The sequence below is a fragment of the Erythranthe guttata genome, chromosome 12 (genome assembly GCF_056151865.1).
Source record: "Erythranthe guttata isolate IM_541 chromosome 12, IM_541, whole genome shotgun sequence".
NCBI lineage: Eukaryota > Viridiplantae > Streptophyta > Magnoliopsida > Lamiales > Phrymaceae > Erythranthe > Erythranthe guttata.
The window spans coordinates 2,261,748-2,283,814 of record NC_142544.1 but is presented as its reverse complement, the minus strand read 5'-3'; the positions used below and the strand labels follow the sequence as shown (position 1 = coordinate 2,283,814).

The 22,067-nt window shown below is 38.0% G+C and overlaps 1 protein-coding gene, 1 long non-coding RNA gene and 1 pseudogene across 2 annotated transcripts; 2 read left to right on the top strand and 1 right to left on the bottom strand.

The window, feature by feature from the left end:
* Nucleotides 1–164: 164 nt before the first annotated feature.
* On the top strand, nucleotides 165–6,712 carry LOC148766199 (protein DETOXIFICATION 12-like). Its single transcript, XM_088826802.1, has 7 exons — nucleotides 165–377; nucleotides 3,773–4,317; nucleotides 5,038–5,124; nucleotides 5,205–5,261; nucleotides 5,359–5,597; nucleotides 6,324–6,529; nucleotides 6,677–6,712. The coding sequence occupies exons 1-7, from the start codon at nucleotides 165–167 to the stop codon at nucleotides 6,710–6,712; spliced, it is 1,383 nt and encodes a 460-aa protein (XP_088682928.1).
* Nucleotides 6,713–8,784: 2,072 nt separating this feature from the next.
* Nucleotides 8,785–9,192, bottom strand: LOC148766198 (protein DETOXIFICATION 12 pseudogene; annotated as a pseudogene).
* A 4,887-nt stretch (nucleotides 9,193–14,079) lies between these two features.
* Nucleotides 14,080–16,217, top strand: LOC148766197 (uncharacterized). The gene is made up of 2 exons (XR_016034630.1): nucleotides 14,080–15,339; nucleotides 15,627–16,217. It is a non-coding gene; the product is annotated as an uncharacterized LOC148766197 (long non-coding RNA).
* Nucleotides 16,218–22,067: the final 5,850 nt, after the last annotated feature.

The following is a 22,067-nucleotide window of genomic DNA, read 5'->3' as shown; positions in this document are numbered from 1 at the left end:
ATTACAGTGTGTTTTAACTTCATGCGTCTATATATACATACATGAGACCATCAACACGAACATAGTTTGATCAAAGAGATTGATTTTTTTTTTCCTCACAGATTCCATATATATAAATATATATATATATATATATTATATATCATATATTCATAGGAGAAGATATGGCAAATCATATAGAAGCAAAGAAGTGTGGAAAGTTCATGCAAGAACTGAAGAAGGTGAGCCACGTGGCAGCGCCGATGGTTGCAGTAGCATTTTCGCAGTATCTAATAAAAGTTGTGTCGCTAGTGATGGTGGGCCACCTCGGCCAGCTCACACTGTCCAGCGTGGCAATTGCAACTTCTATCACTAATGTCACTGGCTTCAGTCTTCTTGTAAGAACTTTTATCTCCTAATCTGAACCCATAAAAAAAATAAAAAATAAAATTATAGTACTGATTTAAGTGGGAAAATTACAGTTTATGTCCCTAAATTTTACCACTAAAACGATTTATGTCCTCAAACTTTTTCATCCACGAAATATATCCTCAAACTTACCACTTGTTAACAATTTATGTTCTGCCGTCAACTCCAAGAGTTAACTTGGACGGAAATATCACGTGTGGCGCACGTGGTGTCGATTTGGCCGTTAAATGCTGATATGGCTGACACACTGGGATGATGTGGCCGAAAAAATGACATGGAGTGACACGTGATTCTCTCACTTGATTTCAATTTTAAAATTCTCAATTTATCATTAAAACCCCAAATTCTCATCCCCTATTTCATTGAACCGGATGCAAAAATCCTATCCTCTAAATTCCTCGTACGAAGCACTGAATTGAGGTGAAATTCCGCAACTAACAAGATTGCCCAACCATAATGTTGCAAATTTCAAACATTTGTGGAGCTAGAACTTCACAATGGAACAAGAATTTTCAATTTTGGTAAGTTTCTTCGAAGTTGATATCTTTGAACTTCATTATGGGGATTTGGGAGGTAGAAGTTTCGATGTCAATCAAATTGTGTGTTGTAGTGCAGGATATGACTAGAATTTGAGGGTTAGGGTTTCTACATTCGGTTCAATGAAATCGGGGGAATGCGGAATTGGGGGTTTTAATGATAAATTGGGAATTTTAAAATTGAAATCAAGGGAGAGAGAACCACAAGTCACTCCATGTCAATTTTTCGGACACATCATCTCAGTGTGTCAGCCATATCAGCATTTAACGGCCAGATCGACATCACGTGCGCCACACGTGATATTTCCGTCCAAGTTAACTGACGGAGTTGACGGCAGAACATAAATTGTTAAAAAGTGGTAAGTTTGAGGACATATTTCGTGGCTGAAAAAGTTTGAGGACATAAATCGATTTAGTGGTAAAGTTTAGGGACATAAACTGTAATTTTCCCGATTTATGTAGGGTAAACAACATAAAACCCATAAAAACGCCGTGTGCTAAGACAAACTTGAACCAAATTCTCCGGTGTTCTTTTTATTGCGTAAAACTCCTTGTGTTTCATTTTTCTTGCATGAAATCCCAGTTTCCGTTAACACCGTTAACTATAAAGAAGATTTTATGCAAGTTTTTTTGTAACATATGGGGATTTGGCGCATGTTTTCCTTAATACATAGGGGTTTTATGTTGTTTACCCGTTTTAAGCAAGGCATTCAAAATCGGAATTTTAAGTTGAACCCGAAAGGGGTAAATCGTACAATTTTACATATATTGTAAAATTAATACCAAACCATAATATATGCTTTAGTACTTAGAGAACATGTCCTAACACAAATAGAACAAGTCATAACATACATAAAATAGTCGAAACAAATATAAAATATTGAGTGGTGCTATTTTCACTTCCAAAGTATCTCAATTCATCATAAAAAAAATATATGAAATATCATATCCCTTGAATTTCTAATTCACCACCATTCCTTATATTCGCTAAATCCTGTATTCAAAGTTATTTTAATTTTTTTAAAGTTTTTTTGCAATGAAATATTTATTACAAAATTTTAAACTTCCATATCAAATGACCTGAAAATTATATAAAGTCCAGCACCTTCCATACAAGCACTCTTAATTTTTTTGTCCAATAATGTTCCTGTTCTTTTTTACCTTCGAAGATGTTTTTCTCAACAGCTGACGAAGGTATTGTTCACTTAAGGTGGAGAGGGTGGGATTTCGTGGTAAAGATTTCAGTGAAAAATTGTGGAGTTTTTTTATAAATATTTTAATTAATTTAGTGGTAGATGACTTATGAATTTGTACATAGGTGAAAAAGAGGTGAAATAAGAAGAAATTGATAAAATAAGAAATATATTTAATTTGGTTGTGAAATAAAATAATTTGAGGGTGGAATTAGCATGTGTTCAAAGTATCCCAACATTAACAAAACATATTTTAACATAGAGTTAAACATAGTCAAATAAAGATGGGTTTTTTTAGCATAAGTTCCTAACCAAATCATCTTTATTATTCTAGGTTCAGGGGTTATATCTATTTCGCCAATAAGCCTATCATTTAATATGTATTATAAATAAAGGAAAAATCTCGATATCACTATAATTTGACTATTTGTAAGGGAGTAACATAGTAAAGTCTCGCGATCTTACGATTTAAATCCCAATTTTAACTATCTTGGTTGTAAGGAGTAAACTACAAAAAGTAATCATATACGTAAACTCAAAATAATAATATATAAAAAAAAACATATAACGAATAAACTAGTACAAAATACCCCAGTGAAATTTAGTTTAAGGTACATTCCCCCCGACTCGAGATCGTCCGTCTCACTTGTGATTTGTGCAAGTGATATTGGGATTTTTTATGTAGATAATTGCCTCTCACTTCATTTTCTTTTGGATAAATAGCACTTAATCCTTCTGTGGTTACAAAATTTTACAGATGACACCCTTGTACCCGTAATATCAGCACATAATTATTTGTGGTTTAGGGGTAGCTTTCATTAGTTTTTCCGTCAAACTTAATAACCATTGTCAAACTTCAGGGGGGTCGGTCATCTGCAAAAATGAAAGGGAAAATGTAAGCACAAGGAGGTCATCTGCAAAAAAATACTTTGAAGTTTGATACATGCGATTAAGTTTGACGGTAAAACTAACGGAAGCTACCCTTAAACCATAAGGGAATTATGTGCTGATATTGCAAGCACAAAGGGATCAATCACTGGGGTTCTTTTCTTTTCTTTTTTTTCTTTCCTCTTCTCATTCTTCATCTTCCTCCATAACCACCCTAGTCAAAAATTTCGAAGAAACCATGGCCCTCGAAAACCCAGCAGTGGATTTGCGCAATTACTTTTTCGCCCACCTATTTCTCTCTCCTTTTTGTTCTTCATTTTTTTTCTCATCATATTTTATTTCTCTTTGAACAAAGCTTCTCTCCTCTCTTTCTCTACGTGTAATGAATTTTGGGAATAGCAATCAAGTCCCTAATTACAGTTTCAGAAATTTAGCATGAATTACAATTTGGCCTCTATTTTTTTCTTGGATTCAATTTGGCCTCTATTGCATGATCTTCTAATTTTATATTATTTTATTGAAGGGTATATATTTCATTTTACCTTTGGCTGACGACTAAAATCAAAATGAGTCGACTGTGTTATTTAAAAATTTTTGAAGGGGCGCTATTGCTAGTTTATTTATCATCACAACTGGTTTTCCACTATTTCGAGATTACACAGAAGTATTTTTTGCAGTTTACTCAAGTCGTTAGAGAGAACACAATCATTTTATGTATCTTAATTGTTGATTCGTTGAATATTATAGTCGGGGCTTATTGGTGGCCTGGAAACTCTCTGCGGGCAGGCGTACGGAGCAAAGCAGTATCATAAGCTCGGTATTTATACGTATAGAGCCGTATTTTCGCTACTTCTTGTGTGTATTCCGGTGTGTGTTGTGTGGGCTTTCATGGAGAAAATACTCGTGTTGATTGGACAAGACCCTTTGGTCTCTCATGAAGCATGGAAATACTCTCTTAAGCTCATTCCTGCTTTGTTTGGGGCCGCCATTTCGAAGCCTATCGTACGATATTTGCAGACTCAGAGCTTGATTTTGCCGATGGTTCTAATCTCTTTTTTCGTCCTTTGTTTCCACATTCCGATGAGTTGGATTCTCGTTTATGTGTTGCGAATGGGAAGTAGTGGTGCAGCTATAGCTATATGTGTGTCGAACTGGCTATATGTAGCTTTTCTTGCATTATATGTGAAATTCTCTGCTTCTTGCAAAGATTCGAGATTGGCGTTTTCAGTCGAAGCTTTCAGTGGTATTGGGAAGTTCTTTCGTTTGGCGATTCCTTCCGCAGCGATGGTTTGGTACTTTTTCTTCGTCCCTTCTTTTTTTTTTCATCCTCAATTTGATTAATTTATGAGATGCGATACATGTCGTTTCAGTTTTAATAATAATATTTGGGAAAATTTTAGTTTTTACCCCTCAAGTCTGTATGGATTTCACATTTGGTCCCTCATGTTCACAAAAACACATTTGATCCCTCATATTTGAATAATTTAACACTATTTGCCATTTTTGTTAATTTACGGTTATTCCATTAGTTAAAGCAGTTACCGGCAGACACATGATTTTGTTAGTACTAACGCGAAATTGACAGAAATGACTAAAAATGTTAAATTTTGGAAACATCATGGACCAAATGTGTTTTTTTTTAACACGAGGATCAAATGTACAATTGGTGCAAACTTGTGGGACAGAAATTGTAATTTTCCCAATAGTATTTCAATTTTAATCTTGATTTTGACCATTTTTTCGTCTGATTTTGGCAAAACTCAATACACGATTTTGAGTTAGCTTTTGAATCCAACTTGAATCACTAAGATTAGATGTCGGGTGATAAATATATTCATGCTGTTATGAACACTACCCATAACTTCAATGTTTTAAGTTATCTAAACTTTAAACCGCAACTAATTCATGCCTAACTTTGCCACGTGACATCCGATCTATCTGATTCAAGTTGGATTAAAAAACTAACTCAAAGTTTTTTTTTTCCGCTTCTTTTTCTTTGATTCTACAATTAGCCTGAAATGGTGGTCAGTTAAAGTGCTAATTTTGCTGTCCGGTCTTTTGGCGAATCCGAAGCTTGAAACTTCAGTGCTATCGATTTGGTAAAGCAAACTATTTCTCTCACTTTTTTACGTATGTATCAACACTAGAAAGTTATTGAATTTTGTATGTCGATTATCAGCCAAACAATATCGATATTGCACTTAACTATTCCATACGGAATTGGAGCTGCCGGAAGGTTCGTTTACCTTTGTTCCCTTTACTTATTATTATTATGATTTTCTTTTTATCTAACGTGTCAAAGAGTACTAATAACTAGTACTAATTGTTTTCAGCACGCGGGTTTCGAATGAATTGGGGGCCGGAAATCCGGGCAGTGCCCGAGTGGTGGTTCGGGCAGTCATGTTTCTTGCTGTCGCCGAAACTGTTACAATAAGCATACTTCTCTTTTGCTTACGCCATGTTTTGGGCCGGGCTTTTAGCAGCGAAAAGCAAGTTATCAACTACATTGCTGTAATGACTCCATTTATATGTGTCTCCACAATCACAGATAGCCTACAAGCTGCAATTTCTGGTTAGTTTTCAAACAAACAATTGCGAATAACACCCTGAGCAATTTCTAAATTACGAAAACCTCCCTTTTGGTTGTGAAATCATAATTACCCCCCTGAAGTAAATTACTTTCTAACAATTTTCCTCTTACGAAGTCAACCTTAACATAATCTTTTATAGGGTAAATTACACCTACACCCCTGATGTATGTTAAAATAACTTTAAGGTCCCTGTGGTATTGGTAATTACAACTACACCCTTGAAACAATTAACGGAGCTAAGATTTTATGTCCTGGGAACCAATCGCACTATATTTATTTCTCGCATGGCCGTTAAGGCTAACATAGACGAAAATTCATAAATCTTAGATAAAATAATAAGGATTTAAGAAATGTTAGGAGATCCAAGTCACCCCTAGCACTTAGTCGTCATTACCACTGTCTGAAAGTAACAGTCCGTTAAAACTCTAACGGAATAATTTATCCAATGCATTATTCCATTGGGTTTTTAGCAATGTTTCAGGATTGGTTGTAACTACTTGTACTACAGGGATCATAAAGTTATTTTAGTATATCTTAGGGGTGTAGGTGTAATTTACCATCTTTTATATTCTAAGAATATTGGTTCAAATATTCCAGTTTTACCCTTAAGAGATTTCGAGGGTGTACTTGTAAGATTTTTAATTTCAATATTCGGTTGGTATTCGGTTGGTTTTGTTGGTTGCATGATTCTTTTGTTTTTTTGGCAGGAATTGCGAGAGGGTGCGGGTGGCAACGGGTCGGTGCATACGTAAACTTGGGAGCGTTTTATCTAGTCGGAATTCCAGTGGCTGTAGTGCTCGGTTTCGTTGATCACTTAAAAGCAAAGGGATTTTGGATTGGAATAGTGATTGGTTCAATCTTACAGTCTATTGTTCTCTCACTCATAACATACTTCACTGACTGGGAAAAACAGGTCAATACTTCAAAAAAACAACAACAAAAAAAACCAATTTTCTTGTCGTGTTCTTCTTTGGCCCCGTTTCATTTTACTTTGTTCAAAAATCCCAGAAAATTATCCTCGATTGGATATGAAATTTCAACTCGTGATTCTTTCTTGCAGGCAAGGGAAGCAAGAGAAAGGGTAACCGACACTTGAAATATTTCAAATGGATGGCGGCGGGATTCGAACTCACACAACCTTTCATTTGGCGTGTCTCTGATCACCTCATTGAATGACCACTTCTACTAAAAACTCAAGTTGTTATTGAAATGTATTTAATATTAATATCTCCAATAGTAAAGGGAAAAAACAAATTTAGGATATTTAATATACTAGGCAGGTGCACGTGCATTGCACGTGTGGTGAGAATAATATATATATATATATACATATATATATATATATATATATATATATATATATATATATATGTTGACGCAACGTATAATTTTTTTATATGGCAACAAACAATAAAAGTAACATTGATGTATATAAAGAGCTGAGAACAAAACTAATGATATATAACTATCCTAAAGTTATAAATTAATTAGTAATTTAAAATATTGTTAATTCCTATAATACTAATCATTCATGTCCTTTACTTATAAGCCAGCTGATATAGATACAAATACATTAGCTAGAGGTTTGTAGTCCACTTTGCAGCAAATGCAATACTTTTTTGAGAAACCAAATTAGATAAGAAAGGCCTTAGTGTCTGTCGTAGTAGAACCCAAAAGATTAGACTTGAAACTAAATGTAATTGTGTGTTAAGTTTCTACATGTAAAGTTAGATGCACAATTAAAATTGTGCTTTCAATTAAATTCTTATTGTACCTAGTAGAATATGCAACAATCAAAAGTTGTTTCGAACGACATACTAAACAAGCAGTTAAATAACATAGACGTCAACTCAAATGGATTACGTATGTAAAAGAAGCAAAAGCGCGAGTTATATACAGTAGAACCTCGATAAATTAATACCCGATAAATTAATAACCTCGCTTAAATAATAATTTTTGCCGGTCCCGACTCGGGGCCAACGTGCTAAATTAATAATTCACTAAATTTATAAGATAATACACATTCGAAAATTTTGAGAAGCCCCATATAATATATAAATAAATAATGCAAAAAATAATTTTATAATTATAGAGTACAATGCATATAATATAGATATATGAAGGCTTAATAAAATATAATTTAATTGTCGCTTGTTTTTTTGTTGAAGTTCATATTATCATCAATCTCGTCCCTCGCTTTTCTTAACATGGTTAGAACTTCTCGTATAGTTTTCTCATAACTCAATAGAAAATTGTTCAATACCATTGCTGCTTCAAGAGCTTCCATTCGAGAAACGGCTCTATCGTACATTGAACCTAATGGTATAATTAATAATATATACGTAAAAAAAATAGTATTTGTTGAAATAATAAAAAAAATATCATAAATTAATAAATTATTAATTAATGTATAAATTAATAATTATTAATTTATCGATAAATTAATATTTCGCTAAATTAATTGGAGTTTGATGGTCCCAATTGTATTAATATATAGAGGTTTAATTGTACCTATGAAGTCAAATGGAGAATACATCATCAATAAATCATAATCTGCAAAGAAATCAGAAATCTGCTATAAGCTTTGGCTCTGGTACGTGTTTTTTCCTCTAACGATTAGATTTGATATCGTCTAATTGTATTAGCGACACCCCAATTGTGATAAATGCAAATGTTGTCACTTAATGCATACATTTAAGTGACAAAATTTTTTTTGTTGTCACTAATAGCTCTTTTTGTTGTCACTTGATCCTTATTTATTGTCACTATAAAGCATTAGCGAGTAGCGACACCCCATTAGTGAACAACATAGTGACATCACTTTTTGCGTAACTATGTGAAAAATAGGTGTTGTCACTCAAAAGAATTTTTTTGTTATAGTATAATAAGTCGGTTTATGAGTTAGTACGTGTTATTGAACAAAGGAGGCCAGGTCCTAGATGTAGTAGAGAATATGGGCTTACAAATGTGTTTTCTTGCTACTATTTTTAGTGTAGTTTAATCTGTTAGAATCCTAACGGAATAACTTATCCAATGCATTATTCCGCTAGGAATTCTAACAATGTTTCAGGGGTAATTGTAATTACCGATACTACAAGGACCTTAAAGTTATTTTAGTCTACTTAGGGGTGTATATGTAATTTACCCTAAAAATAAGTGTAAGAAGAGCTACCAAACCATCATAGCAGAAGGAACAACCAATCGAAAAAACACCCCCATAGCAAAAAAAGATTCCACCGAAAAAGCCAACCTGGAATTCTTGCAAGAAGCAGAGAATCTAATATACAACGCAAGCACAAGTACATACAACCAATTCGATACGCATATAGCTATAGCGGCACCACCACTTCCAAGATTCAACCGATACACGAAAACCCAACTCATCTGAACGTGGAAACATAATACGACAAACGAGCTTATTAACATCGGAAAAGTCAAGCACTGTGTCTGCAAGAATCTCACAAGTGGCTTCGAAATCGCCGCGCCAAACAACGCAGGAATTAACTTAAGAGCGTACTTTTGCGCTTCGAAAGAGACCAAAGGGTCTTGTCCGATCAACACGAGTAGTTTCTCCATGAAAAACCACGTTACGCAAACTGGAATACATACAAGAAGTAGCGAAAATACGGCACTATACGTATAAATACCGAGCTTATGATACTGCTTCGCTCCGTACGCTTGCCCGCAGAGCGTTTCCAAGCCACCAACAAGCCCTGACTATATATTACTCACCAAAACTCAAGAATCGTAAAATGATTATGTGCGCTCTTAAAATAGTACTACAAGGTATTTTTTCTAATTTTATTGGGTAAATTATGAAAACACCCCTGAACTTAGGCTTAATTACTAAAAACACCCCCTATCAGTAATTATCAAAACCCCCCTCTAACTAACTGTTAAGTGTATATTTTTACACTTTATCGTATCTTTTTATTTGAGCTTCTGGTGTGTTTTAACGATAATTGGTGCTTAAAAAGTTGATTTATTGTATTTTAGGTACAAATTGAAGAATTGGAAAAGTATGGGGTCAAAACTACAATCTTGGCAAAAATATGGGTCAAAAGTGAAAATATCAAAATTCTGAAGATTTAGAGCTGAGACCCCCGTCCCAGATTTAGTTCAAATTGTGAGACCCCCGTCCGAGACTCCGAAATTGCGCAGTAAAGGAATTTTAATTGCACAAGGAAACTGCCTTCTTCCCCAAGTTCTTCACCCTATATAAGACCAAACCAAGCCCACAATTAGGGATCTTTTTCACGCAATTTCAAGAGCAACAAAGCAATAACGAAAACGAAGAATTCGAAGACTCCAAGCAAAGATTTATCGTCTATGATTTATTTTATTTGCGTTTTTGCTTTAATCATGAGTGGCTAAATTACTTATTTCTAGGATTTTATTTGGAACCCTATGTGGGACTTATGAACCCAATTCTATGATTTTATGCAAGTTTTAATTCCGGATTATTTCTTCTACTTGTTTTATTAGGTTCATGAAACTGGCCACTTTATGCGCTTTTATGTTATTGTTAATCGCATGAATCGGAAGATCGGGTTAATAATTAGAACTGTGGTAAAAGAGTCTTTGTGGTATTAACATAGGAATATAGTTAATCTCTTAGGTAGCCATTAGTGAGATTTGTGCTTAATGTTGTGTTCTAGAATTAATTGCATAGGAATATAGTAATTGAATCTAGAGTATTAGAATTGTAATACACGCGGAAGCGGGTTATGATTATTTTAGCATCTCAGGTTAATAATCCGGGTTAATTGCTTGCATAATTGAAGGAATTGGGGGAGTAATAATCACATAGGGGGAAGAATAAAATCCTAGGCTCGTTTACTCTGATAAATCTTCGTGTTTAATTTGCTTTCTTGCTTTGTCGTTTTAATTTGCTTTTTAATTTATTTTAGTTAATTCTCTCTAAAGTCGACTGTGTAGGGTGAGCTTGATAATAATTGGTAGAATTTAGCGTCTAGGATTAAGTAATTAAATATTCCCTGTGGGTTCGATATCCGGACTTAATTGTCCACTATATTACTTGTACGATACGTGCACTTGCGTGTAGATTTTCGACCAACAATTTTTTGGCGCCGTTGCCGGGGATTATTTTAATTATTTATTTTATTCTAGCTCTAGATTTGAACAATTTTCACGATTCACCCATTTAATTTTTGTTTTTTTTTTTTTAGGTATTGTGTATGCGTAGAAGACTCGATCTTGCTAGAGAACCGTTTGATCCCGAAATCGAACGTACTTTTCGAGCGGCTAGGAGACTTCAACGCGAAAACAATATAATGGAGGACGAAGAACGCAAGGGCCGCGGGCAATTTACTCGAGGCCAACGGAAACCAAGTCCAAGACCCACCCCCTCAACTTCCAGCACAGCCAGCAGTTCGTCCACGAGCACTTCAAGATTACATAATCCCAACTCTAGACGGATTCCGCCCGAGCATCCAATATCCACCCATTGAGGCGCACAATTTTGAGATCAAGCAAGGCCTTTTGACGATGCTCCAAAATAACGGGCTATTTAGTGGGTTGGCAGGTGAAGATCCCCATCTTCACATTGTCAATTTTCTAGATACCTGTAATTCCCACCGTCAAAACGGCGTTTCCCAAGAGGCGCTTCAATTAATTCTCTTCAAGCACTCCCTACAAGGAAGAGCTCGCCAGTGGTTGATGTCCCAAGCCCCCCACTCTATCTCGTCGTGGCCTCAACTCCTCAACCTTTTCATGAAAGTTTATAGCTCACCCGAGAAGGACGAGAGAATCCGACGAGAAATTCATAATTTTGTCCAAGAGCAAGGCGAGCAATTATACGAGGCATGGGAGAGATTTAAAACTCTTTTGCGGCAGTGTCCAACACATGGAGTCGAACAATGGCGGCAAATCCACATCTTCTACCAAGGGATTAACGAGAATGCACGAACGGTCTTAGATGCATCAACCGGGGGGAATTTTATGAGTCAATCGATACCGGATGCATTTATCATGTTAGATCAAATTGCTCAAAATCGGTTTGCCAAGTCAAGCGAGAGGGCGGTTAGTGGAGCCAAGAAAGTTCCCGGAGTGTTGGAGTTAGATGCAATTACGGCTCTTCAAGCTCAAGTGACCCAAATTGCTCAACAAAATCAACTCCTACTACAACACATCAAAGCAAATCCACCACAACAAGTCCAAGCCGTTGAGTCTCCATGTTGTGAAATTTGCGGTGGAAATCACTACACGCTCCAATGCCAACAAGATGTGGAGTCGCTCAACTACGTCAACAATGCGCCTCGCCAATTCCAAAATCAAGGGTGGAGATCACAAGGGCAATATGGAGGAAATCAACAAGGCCAAGGGTATCAAAGACCTCAATGTCAATTCCAAAATCAAACCCCTCATCAACAAAGCTATCAAGGCAACAATCCACCGGCCCAAAAATCAAACACGGATGAGATATTGGCCCAATTCATGACCGCTACCCAAGCCTCGCTGCGGAATTTGGAGAATCAATTCGCTCAATTCGTTCTGAATCAAGAGAAACGTCCGGCGGGAGCATTGCCATCGAATACGGAAGATCCTCGAAAGCAAAAGTTCGAGACGTGCCAAGCTATCGATTTCAAGATCGAGAAAAAGGAAGAAAGTCAAGTCAAACCGCAAGTCACTGTAGCCGAATGGGTGGAACCAATCCCATATCCACAAAGATTGCTAACGAAAAAGATCGAGGTCGAGACGTGCCAAGCAGTCACCTTGAAGAACGGTAAGCAATTGGAAGAAGCCCCACGAAAAGAGAAGTGGAACACGGTAATCGAGAAGCCAAAAGTGAATGAGGAAAAAGAATCAACTCATGAAGAGCCACCATCAACGGTGCCTTCACAAGTCCCTCCAATTCCTTATCCTCAAAAGTTTATAAAGAAGAAGCTCGACGCCGAATATCAAAGATTTTTGGACAAGTTGAAGGAAATTCGCATAAATATTCCTTTCATTGAAGCACTTCAAAAGATGCCAAAGTGGGTGAAGTTCCTCAAGGACCTCGTGAAGAAAAGTAAGAAATTGCAAGGGAACGAGATGATCCAACTCACGGAGCAAATTAGTGCAATTCTTACTCGGCCTCTTCCACAAAAACTCGGCGATCCAGGTAAGTTTACTATTCCTTGTACTATAGGAGGTAAAAATTTTAGATCGCTCATTGATTTAGGTGCTAGCATTAATCTTATGCCGTACTCTACTTTTAAAAATCTTGGGTTAGGAGAAATTGAACCGACGGCTATAACTCTTCAATTAGCCGATAGATCTTTAGTTTACCCAAAAGGTATTTTAGAGAATGTGCTAGTGAAAGTCAATAAATTTATCTTCCCTGTTGATTTCGTTATACTAGATATAGATGAAGATAGGGAGATACCTCTTATCGTAGGGAGACCGTTTTTAGCCACGTCGAAGACGCTAATTGATTGTGCGAGTGGTGATCTTACAATGACTGTTCATGATCAAACAATCAAATTCAATGTTTTTAGTGCTAATAAAAATCCATATGATAATAATGATTGTTTTGCTATTGAGCTTATGGATTTTACAAATAATGAAAAGTTTGATGTTTCGATCTTGGACAATGGGAAAGCATCTTTGAGTGCAGGAGATGATGGCGGAAACGGGAATCGGACGGAGCAAGTTTATTTCATGGACTCACTTTTAAATCCTCCGAGAGAAAGTCATGCGAGTCGAGGTCTTAACAACGATGAGAATGCAAGGGAGATGTTGCCACCCAAAAGCTCGAGCAAGTCACGAGAGAAGGATGAGTCAAGCTATTGTGGTCGTAAGGAGAAAATCAAAAAGGAATTGCACAAAGGACAATTGGTGTTATTGTGCAAATCCCGTCTTTGGTTATTTCCAAGGAAGCGCAAATCAAAGTGGTCGCGGCCATTTATTGTCCAAGAAATTCTTCCTCACGAGGTGGTCAAGATAAAGGAGCGGGATTCAAATCGTACGTTCAACGTAAAACGGAGCCGGCTCAAACCGTATTAGGAAGCGAGTGAAGATTGCCAAGTGACTTCGGTCACTTTTGCTTGAAATTAAAGAAGCAACGTCCGGCTGAAGACTTTAAACTTAGCGCTTCTCGGGAGGCAACCCGAGCTTTATTGTTTTTCGTATTTTTCTTTAATTTTTTTAATATCATAAGCATGCATTCTAATTTATAATTTTAATTTTACTTTTCAGGGTCAAAAACGTGATCGAGAGTCGAGTCGGGCGTCCGCAAAAAAAAAAAAAAAAAAAAAAAAAAATATAAATTGCACCACTGCCTGTGGGACGGCCGTCCCAAAATATGCCTAAAATGTGGGACGGCCGTCCCAAAACCAGTAAGGAGAAAAAAATTTCGGACGGCCGTCCGAAATTTAGCACAAAAACCGGGACGACCGTCCGAACCTAGTTGGGGCGTTTTAAATGTTTAAAAATCAGATTTTCTCCCCTATTATTTCCTAAACCCTCCTCGTTCTTTCTCTCAAACTCTCACACACAAAAGGAAGCTAGAGAATCAAACCAAATTCTCCAAAATCTACTCTTTCAAGGCACGCCCACAAGGTGTTCGATAATTTGCTCCAACCAAATTTTGAGTTCGATTGTCAACCAATTCTTACCGAATCTATTCCAACCTCTCTCCCGACTTTCTTGTCCAACAAAAGAAGCCGCACGAGTGAAGCTTCATCTTCTAAAGGCAAAGGAAAAAGCAAGAAAAGTGCCACCAAAACGACGATTCCTCTTCCAAAGCCGCTCCTCAAGCCCGAGACGACCCCGAAGCCTCAAGCTCCCGTGCCGATCGACGATTCCAAATGAAGATGGAGCGAGAGAGCTTTCCGATGATGAGGAGCATGAGAGAGCGAGAGAGGAGCACCCCGATCACACCGACTCTGAATAAATCAGGTGTTTTCTATCCTTAAAACTTTGTGTTAATTTCGTTGAGGGCAACGAAAATTTTAAGTTTGGGGGTGCAAAACATGTTATTTTTGTGCTTATTTGTTTTAGTTTGCATGCATTAGGTGTTATTCGTTTTTATTGTTTTTCTCGTTTTTTTTCGAAAAAAAAAAAAAAAGAAAAAGAAAATTTGCTTGAGTCGAATGCATCTATGATTTAGGGTTAACTGCAAAAAATCCCCTAAACTTTGGACGTTTTTGCGCTTTATCCCCTGAACGGAAAAAAGTTGCACGAGCATACCTGAACTCTATTATTTTTAGCACCAATGTCCAAAATGTCCATTTTTGGCCAAAATTGACCGGAATCCGAGTCACGTGCCTTACACGTGTATATAGCTGGGGTAAATGAGTCATTTCCTTTACACCCATTTTCTTTCTTATCTTTTTAATAAATCTTAAAAAAAAAAAAAAAAAAAAAAAAAAAGAAAAAAACGCCTCTTCTTCCCGTCACCATCATCCCCAACCAAACTCCTCCCATCAACACCAGCCCCAACCAAAAGATGCAACAAAACAAACAACTCCTCTCTTCTTTTCTTGATTCTTTTACAGAAATAGTTCAATTATTGAGAGAATTGAAAAACGATATTCTTGGATGGGTTGCTTGTGGATTTAATGTGGGATGTGATTGACTGGTTTTATAATCCCGGTGCACCGGGAAATGCGGTGTTTATGTTCATGACAAGGAGTGGATTGGATAGCAGGTTGTGGCTGGAAGAGAAGATGGTGCAGAAGGATCTTGATAAAGTTGATTTCTCTTTCATCATCTATGCTTGTAAGAATTTATGATTTTTTAATTGTCTTTTTTTTTTTTTCTTTTTTTTAATGTTTCATTACTCTGTGAAGAAAAAAGGGTTGGTTGATTAATTATTTAATTGATTAGGAGGGTTTTTAAAATTTAAAGTTCATATTAGAATTAATAATGGATGATTTGAAGAACTGTAAACTGATTTTTTTTTTTTTTTTTGAAGTTGTAATTTGTGAAATTGTGATTGAAGGTTTGAAATTATATGGAGAAAAAAAACCCAGTGATTTTCATCTTCATTTGTGTTTATTCTTCAGATAAAAGAATAAATAAAAAAAGAGAAAAGATGGTGCGGCGGCGGTGGAGATAGATGGTGGTGCGGCGGCGGTGGAGAGAGATGGTGCGGCGGCGGTGGAGAGAGATGGTGCGGCGGCGGCGGTGGAGAGAGATGGAGGTGCGGCGGCAGTGGAGAGAGATGGTGCGGCGGCGGTGGAGAGAGATGGTGGTGCGGCGGCGTTGGAGAGAGATGATGGTGCGGCGGCGTTGGAGAGAGATGATGGTGCGGCGACGGTGGAGAGAGATGGTGGTGCGGCGGCGGTGGAGAGAGATGGCGCGGCGGCCGTGGAAAGATGGTGGTGGCTGTGGTGTGGAAAGATGGTGGTGGCTGTGGTGTGAAAATCTTCCCCTGTTTTGAAGCAACAGGGAGACGAAGAATCGAAGATGATGGGGGCTGTGTTCCCTTTTGTTTTCTTTTTCCTTTTTCTTTTTTTCTTTTTCTTTTCTCTTTTTTTATTTATTCTTTTATCTGAAAGTTTTGTGAATCGACGAAATTGCCCCTTCATTATCACGTGTGAGTTGCACGTGTGCAATTCAGGCCGAATTTTTGCTATAAATGGATTTTTTCATCATCGGTGCAACAATTTAACAAGTTAAGGTATGCTCGTGCAACTTTTTTCCGTTCAGGGGGTAAAGCGCAAAAACGTCCAAAGTTTAGGGGATTTTTTGCAGTTAACTCTATGATTTATGATGATGAGAGATGATCAATGTTTGATGATGAAATTGCTTGTTTTATGTGATAAGGATTTGATGTTTGTTTAGCTTTCGATTCAACGGGACTTAGAAGCAAATTATTGCTAGGAATCACATTTTGTGCATTGCTTTGGTTGAATGTTTTGTATTTTAAATTTGGAATTAATTTGTGCTAGATCATGCTACGTTCGGTTTTAAGACTCACCTTAGGAAATTTATGATACGAAGTATTGAGTAGTGAGTGATTTGGGATATGATTTGGGCCTTCTTTGAACCGTTTGAGCCTTTCAAGCCGACCTTTTTATCAAAATTATCATTAGAACCTTGATTTGAGCCTCGGAGAAAATGTGTTCTTTCTTTTAGCCAATGCGTAAGGTAGAATAGGTGGAGATTCTTGAAAATTACCCCTTGGAGTTCGGTCGAAAATTTTTATAAGGTCCTTCTTCTTCTTCGAAAAAAAAAAAAAAAAAAAAAAAAAAAAAAAAAAAAAAAAAAAAAAGACAAATATCTTTGCTTCTATATATATACATTAAAAAAAAAAAAAAAAAAAAAAAAAAAAAAAAAAAAAAAAGAAGAAGAAGAAGAAGAGGCTAGAAGGGAGAAATAAGGACTAGTTGTTGAATTATTTTTTAAAACTCGATCCATTGCCTCAAAAGCAAAAGTGGAGACTTTTGAACTTTTGAGAATCGAGTTTATTAAAGTCCGTAGAGGTGAATTCATTGTTTCAAACGCCTATCTTTCAAATTTTGGCATAATCACCTTAATTCAAGAAGAATAGCCACACATACCCATATTTCCTACCTCGAACCAAAGAGCCCAACAATTGAAAGCCACAAAGCCCCAATGATCCCAATAGCTTAATATTCGATATTAGTAGAGTAGAATAATTTGGTGAGTATTTGGAGTCAAGCATATGCATGTATGTATAATTTTTTTCTATCTTTAATCTGCAAATATTGGATGCTTGAAGCAATTGTATGAATTGTGGTTTTTGGTAATGGTGAGTGACTAAGTGTTGTTGAATTTTGAGCTTGCGAATGCCTAAGAATTGTCATTATAATTACAAGTTCTGAAAACGTGAAGTTGATCATTGATCTATGTGATGAGATGTTATCGTTGAGTTATTTGCTTATTGGTAGATTTTGCTTGAGGACAAGCAAAAGTTCAAGTTTGGGGGTGTGTCAAGTGTATATTTTTACACTTTATCGTATCTTTTTATTTGAGCTTCTGGTGTGTTTTAACGATAATTGGTGCTTAAAAAGTTGATTTATTGTATTTTAGGTACAAATTGAAGAATTGGAAAAGTATGGGGTCAAAACTACAATCTTGGCAAAAATATGGGTCAAAAGTGAAAATATCAAAATTCTGAAGATTTAGAGCTGAGACCCCCGTCCCAGATTTAGTTCAAATTGTGAGACCCCCGTCCGAGACTCCGAAATTGCGCAGTAAAGGAATTTTAATTGCACAAGGAAACTGCCTTCTTCCCCAAGTTCTTCACCCTATATAAGACCAAGTCAAGCCCACAATTAGGGATCTTTTTCACGCAATTTCAAGAGCAACAAAGCAATAACGAAAACGAAGAATTCGAAGACTCCAAGCAAAGATTTATCGTCTATGATTTATTTTATTTGCGTTTTTGCTTTAATCATGAGTGGCTAAATTACTTATTTCTAGGATTTTATTTGGAACCCTATGTGGGACTTATGAACCCAATTCTATGATTTTATGCAAGTTTTAATTCCGGATTATTTCTTCTACTTGTTTTATTAGGTTCATGAAACTGGCCACTTTATGCGCTTTTATGTTATTGTTAATCGCATGAATCGGAAGATCGGGTTAATAATTAGAACTGTGGTAAAAGAGCCTTTGTGGTATTAACATAGGAATATAGTTAATCTCTTAGGTAGCCATTAGTGAGATTTGTGCTTAATGTTGTGTTCTAGAATTAATTGCATAGGAATATAGTAATTGAATCTAGAGTATTAGAATTGTAATACATGCGGAAGCGGGTTATGATTATTTTAGCATCTCAGGTTAATAATCCGGGTTAATTGCTTGCATAATTGAAGGAATTGGGGGAGTAATAATCACATAGGGGGAAGAATAAAATCCTAGGCTCGTTTACTCTGATAAATCTTCGTGTTTAATTTGCTTTCTTGCTTTGTCGTTTTAATTTGCTTTTTAATTTATTTTAGTTAATTCTCTCTAAAGTCGACTGTGTAGGGTGAGCTTGATAATAATTGGTAGAATTTAGCGTCTAGGATTAAGTAATTAAATATTCCCTGTGGGTTCGATATCCGGACTTAATTGTCCACTATAATACTTGTACGATACGTGCACTTGCGTGTAGATTTTCGACCAACAAGTTTTTGCAAGTGGCTTCGAAATCGCCGCGCCAAACAACGCAGGAATTAACTTAAGAGCGTACTTTTGCGCTTCGAAAGAGACCAAAGGGTCTTGTCCGATCAACACGAGTAGTTTCTCCATGAAAAACCACGTTACGCAAATTGGAATACATACAAGAAGTAGCGAAAATACGGCACTATACGTATAAATACCGAGCTTATGATACTGCTTCGCTCCGTACGCTTGCCCGCAGAGCGTTTCCAAGCCACCAACAAGCCCTGACTATATATTACTCACCAAAAATCAAGAATCGTAAAATGATTATGTGCGCTCTTAAAATAGTACTACAAGGTATTTTTTCTAATTTTATTGGGTAAATTATGAAAACACCCCTGAACTTAGGCTTAATTACTAAAAACACCCCCTATCAGTAATTATCAAAACCCCCCTCTAACTAACCATTGACCGAATTTTATGATGAATTTTCCCTGGAATAAAAAAAAATTCCATCAAAGTGTCACCGTAAGGGGGTTGGTGTAAGACAGAAACAAATATTAGGGGCATTTTGGTAATTTAGCTTAAGTTCAGGGGGTTTTTCGTAATTTATCCTTTTTTATCTTATCGAAATAATGGAGATGAAAGTACTTACAAGGAGACTGAAGCCGGTGACATTGGTGAGAGAAGTAGCAATTGCCACGCTGGAAAGTGTGAGCTGGCTGAGGTGGCCCACCATTACTACCGATACAAATTGTATTAGATACTGCAGAACTGATACTGCAACCATTGGAGCTGCTATGTAACAAACACTCTTCAACTCTTGCACGAAATCGCTTCGTTTCCCGCCATGTTTATTTGCTTCTGTAATTCTCCCTCCATTTTTTTTCCGAACTGTATTAGACCGCAATAATGTTGGTGAATATACATATATATATATATATATATATTAATTGGGTCAACCTAATGGGTCTACAATTCCTTTATTTACTGGGCCACAGTCACAATATTGAAAACCACTATCATCTAGGTCCAATCACCTTCAAGTTAGGTTTGGGTCCGACAATCTCAACTAAGGTAGAAATAAAGGTTTGAACTAATTCCTTAAGGTACAATACTACAATAAATATCTACTAAGGTACACCTTAAAGGTTTGAACTAATTCCTATTAACTGAGCAATACTACAATATATATTATCTGGCTATTTTCACTATCAGCACGTGTGACTTGAGCGTTGGAGGGGTTTCTGCCGGATCAACTCTCGGGCTAGTTCACGTCTTCTGTAATCGCAGATATCTCAAGGTCATCAAGCTCGTGAGTCAATGATCCACTCTATTCTTCCAGCTCATCTTATTTCAACACTCTAAGGTGGTCTGACTCTAGCATCATCATTTTGGCGATGTCTGTGGGAAAGCAGACATAATCACGTACCGCGCATGATGGCTTTGAGAAATTTGCTCAGGGTGAATGTAACACTGCTAACAACGTCCCACCTTTTGGAGGCTCTGGCTTGCCACTTCCTCCTTCTCGTGCTTGGGATCCACTACGAGACCCTCCTCGTGATGTTCCACTAGATCCTCAACAGGATCTACTTCTTCCCAACCCTCGAATGATTCAGATAACCGAGTAGCCCCTTCAACGCTAACAACCTCCTATTTCACGGAGGCTCTGGCTTGTCGATTCACCATCCCCGCATTCGGGATTCAACACAAGTTCATCCTCGCGAGGCTCCACTGGGTCCTCAACAGGATCAACTTCTACTTGCTCCTCGAACGGTTCAGATAACCGATGAGAACCTTCAGCGTATGATCGCGGAAGCTTCAACTCGTGCTGACACTGCCACTAAAGCAATGGCACCATACATCGCCATAGTAGGAGTCAACGCTCCTCCTCGCGAGGTCCCACTGGATCCTCAACAGGATCAACTTCTCCTTGCTTCTCGAACGGTTCAGATAACCGAAGAGGACCTTCAGCGTATGATCAAGGAAGATTCAACTCGTGGTGCCACTGAAGCAGTGACACCATACATCGCCATAGCAGGAGTCAACGCCCCTCCTGCGGCTCCACCCGTGGCACATCCACCGCTATAAGATAACGACTACCAAGCAAGTGTGTCGTGGGCATACACTTCGGACCATAAATCTCGAATGTAACAACTCTCTCATCGCCGAGAAGCGCGAATTGCGCAACATCGCCCACGTTCACCTCTTAGAAGCAGCGCCTCTCCATGACAAGGTCCTCCTTCCAATGATGTCAACGACACTTGGAGTCATTCAAAACCACAACAGGGTTCGTGATCGCCTCATCCTAAGTTGGGGAGCTATCCCACCCAAGGTTTGGCATCTCATCCCAATAGTTGGACATCTCATCTCAAGGGTGGTATTTCCCCATACCTTTCTACCCCAAGGGTTAGACATCCCATCTCAAGTGTTGGGTATCACCTCTCTACCGCAAGGATTACAATGCCTCAAAGGTTGGACATCAACCACCTCCAAAAAAAAAATCCCTAGTGGTGACCTATTCGTGTCGCGCGCGCACGATCCGCCCCCACACTGCGCCCCGCGCGCCCTAGCCGCACCCCACGTGTCGCGCCCTACCCCGCGCCCTAGCCGCGTCCCACGCGCCGCCACCCCATCAGCCTCGCAACCTTGACCGTGCGCTTCTACGTTGCGCGACATCGATCCGTGGGCTCCTACGTCGCACGACCTTGATCCGCTCGTTGCTAAGCTACGTGCATCGATCCCCGCAGTCCTACGTAGTGAAATTTTGATCCGCGCAAGACAACTTTCACGAGCAGCCAACTTGCTCGGTACTACAAAACTGTTGCGAGGCAACTTCCACGAGGAGCCAACTCGCTCGGCACCACGACGAAGCTGCAAACCAACTCCCACGAGGAGCCAACTCGCTCGGTCCTACAAACCCGCAGCGAGATAACTCCCACGAGGAGACAACTCGCTCGGTCCCACAAACCGTTTCGAGGCAACTCTCACGAGGAGCTACCCCGCTCGGTAATAAGACTCGCTGCGAGACAACTCCAAAAAGGAGACAACTCGCTCAGAGCGACCTGAATCCGCATGCTCCCCAGTCGGGCGTCATATAACGCTCATACAACTTTGGTGCGAGACAACTCCCACGAGGAGACAGATCGTCCACAATTCACTACATAATTGCAAGCTCAAGTTAGCATGATTGCAACCCTACAAACCCTTAGAGATATTATGGGAATCAATATAGCATGGCCAGCTTGATTACTCAACTTTATCTACTTGTTTTCGACGGGTCCTTCTTTAAAACGTGGCCACGGTCCAAACATACTTACGACCCACGAGGTCTAACAAGGGGCACGATCCCCATAAAAAAATCTTGAGAGCCTGATCCCCTCCTCAAG